The 6,243-nt window shown below is 37.0% G+C and overlaps 1 protein-coding gene and 1 pseudogene across 2 annotated transcripts in view; one reads left to right on the top strand and one right to left on the bottom strand.

The window, feature by feature from the left end:
- LOC146471003 (uncharacterized) overlaps nucleotides 1–1,696 on the bottom strand; it is a 2,376-nt pseudogene extending 680 nt beyond the window's left edge. The window contains exons 1-2 of the transcript XR_014866905.1: nucleotides 1,130–1,696; nucleotides 1–362 (exon numbers count right to left, since the gene is read on the bottom strand). The exon at nucleotides 1–362 is cut by the window's left edge and continues 680 nt beyond it. The product of XR_014866905.1 is annotated as an uncharacterized LOC146471003 (transcript). The remainder of the gene's footprint in view (nucleotides 363–1,129) is intronic.
- Nucleotides 1,697–3,308: 1,612 nt separating this feature from the next.
- Nucleotides 3,309–6,243, top strand: part of LOC146471000 (uncharacterized) — a 38,019-nt gene continuing 35,084 nt past the window's right edge. Inside the window, exons 1-3 of the mRNA XM_085121313.1 lie at nucleotides 3,309–3,390; nucleotides 3,826–3,920; nucleotides 5,725–5,856. Coding sequence (XP_084977439.1) covers nucleotides 3,833–3,920; nucleotides 5,725–5,856 — 220 coding nt within the window. The 5' untranslated portion in view covers nucleotides 3,309–3,390; nucleotides 3,826–3,832. The remainder of the gene's footprint in view (nucleotides 3,391–3,825; nucleotides 3,921–5,724; nucleotides 5,857–6,243) is intronic.

The raw sequence follows: 6,243 nt of genomic DNA, 5'->3' as shown, positions 1-6,243 counted from the left end.
TCTTGAATTTTGATCTGAGTTGTGGCACAGTAAACTGAATATTTTCATTCCTTGCCTTACATCTGACCTTTAGTTGATCAAGTATGGCAGCATAAATCTGCCCATTTTTCTGGGTCTTGACATTGGTAAAAATGAGTTTTGTTTTGTAATAATCACTGCCTATTATAATGTCTACAGCATCATTTAATATTGTCTGAGTCCACTTTGCTTTCCTGCCTGCTTTCTTTGTTTTTTTGCCATCTTTTCTCATTCTCTCTCCTGCTTGCTCAGAACTAGAGTCCTCTTCATCTTCTTCATCCCCATTTTCATTTTCTTCCCTATCACTCTCATTAGACATCTGTAATGACTCCTGTTCTGCAACGCTATGTGATCAAGAAGACTAATTATTAAATTATTATTAATTATCTGTCTCTTCAAATGGACAAGTTTCTCTTTCACATATAATCACAAATTAATCAGAACTTTATTCTTTTCACCTTTAATAATCACATTTACTTTTCTAGAGACTGCTTCTTCAAAAAAGGTACCTTACATAGGTTACACTACACAATCAGTCATTGATGACTGACAATTTGTCAGAAATAAGTCAAGACTTATCAAACAACACAAACAGAATTCAGCTTCCTGTTGTATTAGTCATAAATTCAAGAACTACCAGTCATCTTTATTGCCAACCAATCTACTAAATTTGTAAATTACATTTAACTGTCTTCAGGACCTCACAAGGATAGGGGAAGGTAATTTTTTGTTGCAAATGAAGAAACTTTCATACCTATCATTTATATGCTTAACGTGAAAGGAATGGTCTCACAGTACAAGCATGCCCACCCAACCCTCCCCCCCCCCCCCCCCTTCCCTCCCAGTAATGCCAGCCTGGCTCTACCGTAAAGGAATATCCCAGGTTTTGCATGACAGCAGGTTACATTATATTGAGCAGAATAATACTATAATCATGATTTATTCCTTACGCTATTAAAAATTTTTTTACTACAATAATTATTGCCTCATTCCCATTGACAGAGTGAATTTCGCGCTCTTTTTGTCCTACTTTTCAAACGTGATGGCTGCAACCGCGAAAGCCTCTAATTAAAACTTAATATCATGAAAATAAGGAATGTTGCGTGCTTACCAAGCCATAGCTTCCACAGGTTTCGCTGCTTCTCTGCTTGTGTTTAGAGTTCGTTTACTATTAGCTTTTACTCCATTGTTCTCTTCTTGTTTACAAGGGAGACAATAGCCGACTGCCTTTCCCGCTATCCAGCCTGGAGTCTCCTCGTTTGGTTCAAACGCCGAACAACGATTACAGATGGCGTTCGTACACTTTATGCATGAATATTTGGTTGTTTCGAAGCAAGAGTAGCACATATCCTCTTCAGGAACCACTCTGTAGCGTTTCCGCCACCCCGCCATTTTGTTTTACATGTGTGCGTTTTTGCGCATGCTTTCAGTGAAAGAAGGGAGTTGTGGGACGTAAGAATTAAATATACTAATTTATGCATTAAGTTCGGCACATGAAAAGTTCCACGTCTGAATCGAAGTCGATCCACAGTCGAACTTCCCATGTAGCCCACTCGAACTTAATTCTTGGGTCGACCCAAATTACACATGTTGAACTTAATTGATTCAAACGTCGATCTTTTCATGTACTTAATTGAAGGAATTACGTTCGGCACATGAAAAGTTCCACGTTTGAACCGGGCCTCACAAACCAATAGGAATAAAGAAAAAGCCTGACACACTTTGTTAGCCTATTATCTCCTGATTGATATTGTGCAGTCTGTTTGGTTGTGCGCCTTTACGTGAGAGTGGGTAATTCAGTTAAGTACACGTCGCTAGTATTGAGTTTGCAGGTCTCTGAGCGCTTATGTATCCAAAAAAATAAAAAAACAATATTTTCGCAAACTTCAATTTATCAGCTTTACAGTGATATATAGTTTTTCGTGGTTTTATCGAAAGCAGCGCGCGTATGCTGGATTTCCCTGAAGGCACCCGCGAAACATGGCAGTAACCTTAAGCTAAATTATTTCTGAATTCATCCAATAAAAGTAATTTTTAAAAAAGTGTGTACGTTTCGTTGCATACCGTTATTTTACCGTTCTGCGCCCTTTTGTGTGATCTGTAAGACGGATTTTGGGCTGTCTGTAGACACACCAGCCACTTGTGCAAAAATAGCGTGTGTGTCCACATTTCTTCACCATGAATTAATGTGCATACACTTAAATAGAGCTTAAGTGCTTCGGATAGATTTCATCTGATTTTCGCAAAAAATTTAAATTCAAAATTAAACAATCAATTTGAACTTACATTAAGTTGAAGTATTTTAAAAGTCTGTTTTATTGGAAATTGTAACTTCAGTACGTATACATGTGCTCTGAAATGCAATCATTGATTGCATAGGAACTACAAAGCAAAGAGTGTGATGCGATAGGCAGGAGTAAGATCGGCCAATACCAAGATTACCAAAGATTTAATAAGCCATCTTATAACCTTTAAAACCTATGGGCAATGTTTCCAATTTCCTTCTATGCCCTTTTGTCAACTCAGGAAGAAAGCAATTTGTGTAAGGTACATCTGGTCGGAAGCTTTTCAATTAGGAACTCAAACTTAAACCTAAAACCTGGCTCCATTCTTGCTAAAATACCCCACATTCGAATTAAATCATTAGCTGTCATAAAAAAAGAGTCATTTCTTGACAATGCTGTCATGTCATGCAAGATCATATAAAATATCGCTCTTTTTATCCATTATTCTTTTTTAGCTCTTTATGTCGCTTGAAATCCCTTCTCTGATAACACAAAAAATAAATTTTTAATCCAAAAGGAAAAAAATTGGCAGGAATTTTTATTAATGGCGGTAGAAAATGTATGGCATATTTTGTGTCAAGTGGCTAAAACTATTCATAAATGTATTCGGAATCAGATAGCTAAGAGTGAAATAGAAGCTCTAATAAAAGGCCACCACGCGGTCGGGGCCGATTTTAATTTGCCCGTCCCAATTAGGTTTCTGCTATTCAATGTTTATGCCAAAAATTGATTTACATAAGTAGGCTTTGTTTTATGTCCCAATAAATGAACATCGGAGTTCAAATCTCTTCTTTTGAAGTTTTGATTCTAACCATGAAAAATCTGATCGACTTACGATTCTAGTTTACATTGGTGGACAAGTGCCACAATCTACAAATAAAACAAAATGAGTTCTTGCTGAGCAGTTATTCAAATTTATCACATGCGAGACATCAAATGTGCCGATCATTTGCCATCAATAAATAATATAAAAAGTGTGAGTTAATAACTTAAACCTTCAAGATCCTGTTATCCTTCAGACAGTGCGCTACACACACCCAGTTAAAACAAGGACCTATGATCAGAATACAACGTTTGCAAATTTGAGGTATGTGCTACAGAGTAGAAAATTGATCTTTGTCTTGTTTGCGTGTTGTTTTCCTTCTTCTTTCTTTTCCTTCAGTTTCCCTTTTTTTTTTCGGTAGCCTGCAACATTATTTTCGCACTAAGAGAACGCATCGATGAGTGCAATTAAAGCGACTTGTATTTCTGGCAAAAAAGGAGAAAATAATTCACATTGGACTCGTTTATATCCTTTCGCCACTGGCAATTCACTCAATATGAACCAATAACTAGACTACGAGCAGTTGCCTATTTTTCTTGGGGACAGTAAAGCTGGCGAACCTCACGGGTTAGCGCGACAATTGCTTCCCTTGGCGCGAGACTCACCTGCTTTACTGTACGTAAGAAAACAAGGCACTGCTCATAGTCTACAGTAACAAATGTTGTAAATAATCCCTTTGGTTTTTCTTTAAATCGTTAGAATCAAGATGGCTTTTGAAAACACAATGTTTCTTGTCCTCGTCATCACAGTGTTCCATGTGGAGTTGATGGCAAAACAGTCCATGAAGTCTGGAGGTAAATGTTCTGAATAACAACCAGGAAGCAGCAGGCGCAAATTGTTTCCATGATAGAAATGATTAAAAATATATAGACAAAAATGAAAATGCATGTAGCTTGCGTCAATCGTATATATATATATATTTTTTTTTACACATATTTATCAAAAATCTTAAAATCTTGATTTGCTCGAAATAATAACAAGCGAAATAGCGAAGGAAGGTGCGAAATGTTTTCATCCAAGTAACTAAGAAAACATCAAAAAAATGGATTTTTTTACTTACAAGGAGAAATATTTTGCGCATTTTTTCCAGACACTCGAATCTTGTATAATTTTTCTCGAAGATATTTTGATCGCTTTTCATGTTTACTTTCATAAGCTTAGCTAGTGATCAGAGTTCTGCGAGAGTGGGTGCCGACCGTAAAGCTTTTTACCCTAAGGTGGCCTTTGAGACGGAGAGTGGAAAGAAGTTTTGTTGTGAGCTGAAAGAGTAGAAACACCTAGTACCCAGTTTAATGGCCTAGCTACCACAAATCCTCTATAGCTCAGTGCATAGGTTCGACTCCTGTTAGGAGCACTCAGACTTCCTTTTCCTGAGTATGTCTGTGTCACTTACTGAATTCTAATAGTTATAGTTTATAGAAAAGAACTACAATATTTAGTAAACCAATTTTTTCGATTTAATTTCATGCCATTTAACGTTCAATAAACGCCGGGTAAAAAAAGGATAAGTAAAATAAACGTCTCATCCGTTTATTCCAAATACCACGACTGATTGTTAGGTTTGAAATTATTTAAAAATGACGGTTGTGTACCTGATTCTCATAGATCATTTACTTCACTCATTTCACCTAAAAGAAAACAAGCCGTGTTACCCTCTTCCTCATAAACACCTCCATGCCAGATCAGGTCATTCCGCTCCTTTCGGTTAACCATTCAGACCACCTTTGATCGATTTTAAAGTCCTCTTCGCGTGATACCACTAAAACAAATCTTTTCTATTTAACTGAAGGATAACCGGGTAAAGTTTTTTTTTTTTATTATTTAAAACAATGAAAACAATTTAATCTACGCTGTAGCAGAGCGTAGCAGTTATGTTTTGTGAGCTGAAAATATTTGACTGCAGAGGAACGACAACGAGAGCAAATGGGCGTCGTTAATCTTATACCTAAATAGTTTGTTTTCGGAGAAAACATCTGGAAAAAACAGTCACGTTCTTCAATGTGATTGGCCAATGAAAATGGCAAGTGCACACGACCTTTTAGATCTTTGCTTTGCATGCTCGAAGAAAAATCTATCTTAACACTTCTGTCATTCTTTGAAAGTGGTTTCTCATATCGGTTTAAAGTTTACGTTGATTAAACTGCGACAATTAAGTTTTCATAAACAAACAGCTTTTTAATAGTGTTTTCTCTCTGTTCAAAGTTTTGGGAAAATTTTGCTTGTCAATGTGACCCGTACTTCTCGCGGCTTCGCCACACGCTTCTAGCCGCTCCGCCGACAAAACTTTATTTCGCGCGCGCCTACAATACCGCCAGTTATGCAGGCTAGAGTACTCACGGAGTGGAACGTTGCAGTTTTACAACAGTTTATTGACTGTTGAATATGAAGAAAGAGATTACGCAAACATAAACTGTGTTGCTTGATCTCTTATTTTAGATAAATTAGAATGATAACAACAGCGCCACGATAATTATAATGATCAAAACTTCTCCTGCAGATTTAACAGTGATTAAAATAATATTTTTCTCGTGGTGTTACATTATGTATTCAGAGTGTTGCCAGAGGCATTTCTTGCGGCTTGCTTTCTTTGCTTTGCAGCTTGCCCCGCGGAAAAGGAAGTCATTGATACCATTAGGAAACAAAACGACGAGGTTAAGAAACAGCAAGAAAAGGTTAAGAACCTAGTCGACAGAATAGCCGCAGAGATTGAACGTACCAGTTGCTTTGAAGGTAGGTAAAAATGACTTCACATTATACAGACAGAATCAGTTGAATCATGAATATTGCGTTACCATAGTAACGTTGACTAAACTGCGACAAGTTTTCATAAACATACAGTTTTTAATGGTGTTTTCTCTCTGTTCAAGTTTTGGGAAAATTTTTGCTTGACAGCTTTAGGTTGAAAAGGTAAACTTATACAAACTCCAAACTCGTCTCAAACTCCAAACTCGTCTCAGTCATCACTGTACGTTTAACCATTGCCTTTGTCACCAAAACTATGCAGATTCACGTTGTTTGCGCAAACACCGTTTCAGTGAGATCACGTAGCACAGTTTAAAAGGAAATAGAAAAAAGACGGGTTGTACTACCACGCAAAAACACTAGTAACTGACAGGC

Source organism: Pavona decussata, unplaced genomic scaffold (assembly GCF_977016875.1).
Source record: "Pavona decussata unplaced genomic scaffold, jaPavDecu1.1 SCAFFOLD_107, whole genome shotgun sequence".
NCBI lineage: Eukaryota > Metazoa > Cnidaria > Anthozoa > Scleractinia > Agariciidae > Pavona > Pavona decussata.
This window is presented reverse-complemented; position numbering and strand designations above follow the sequence as displayed.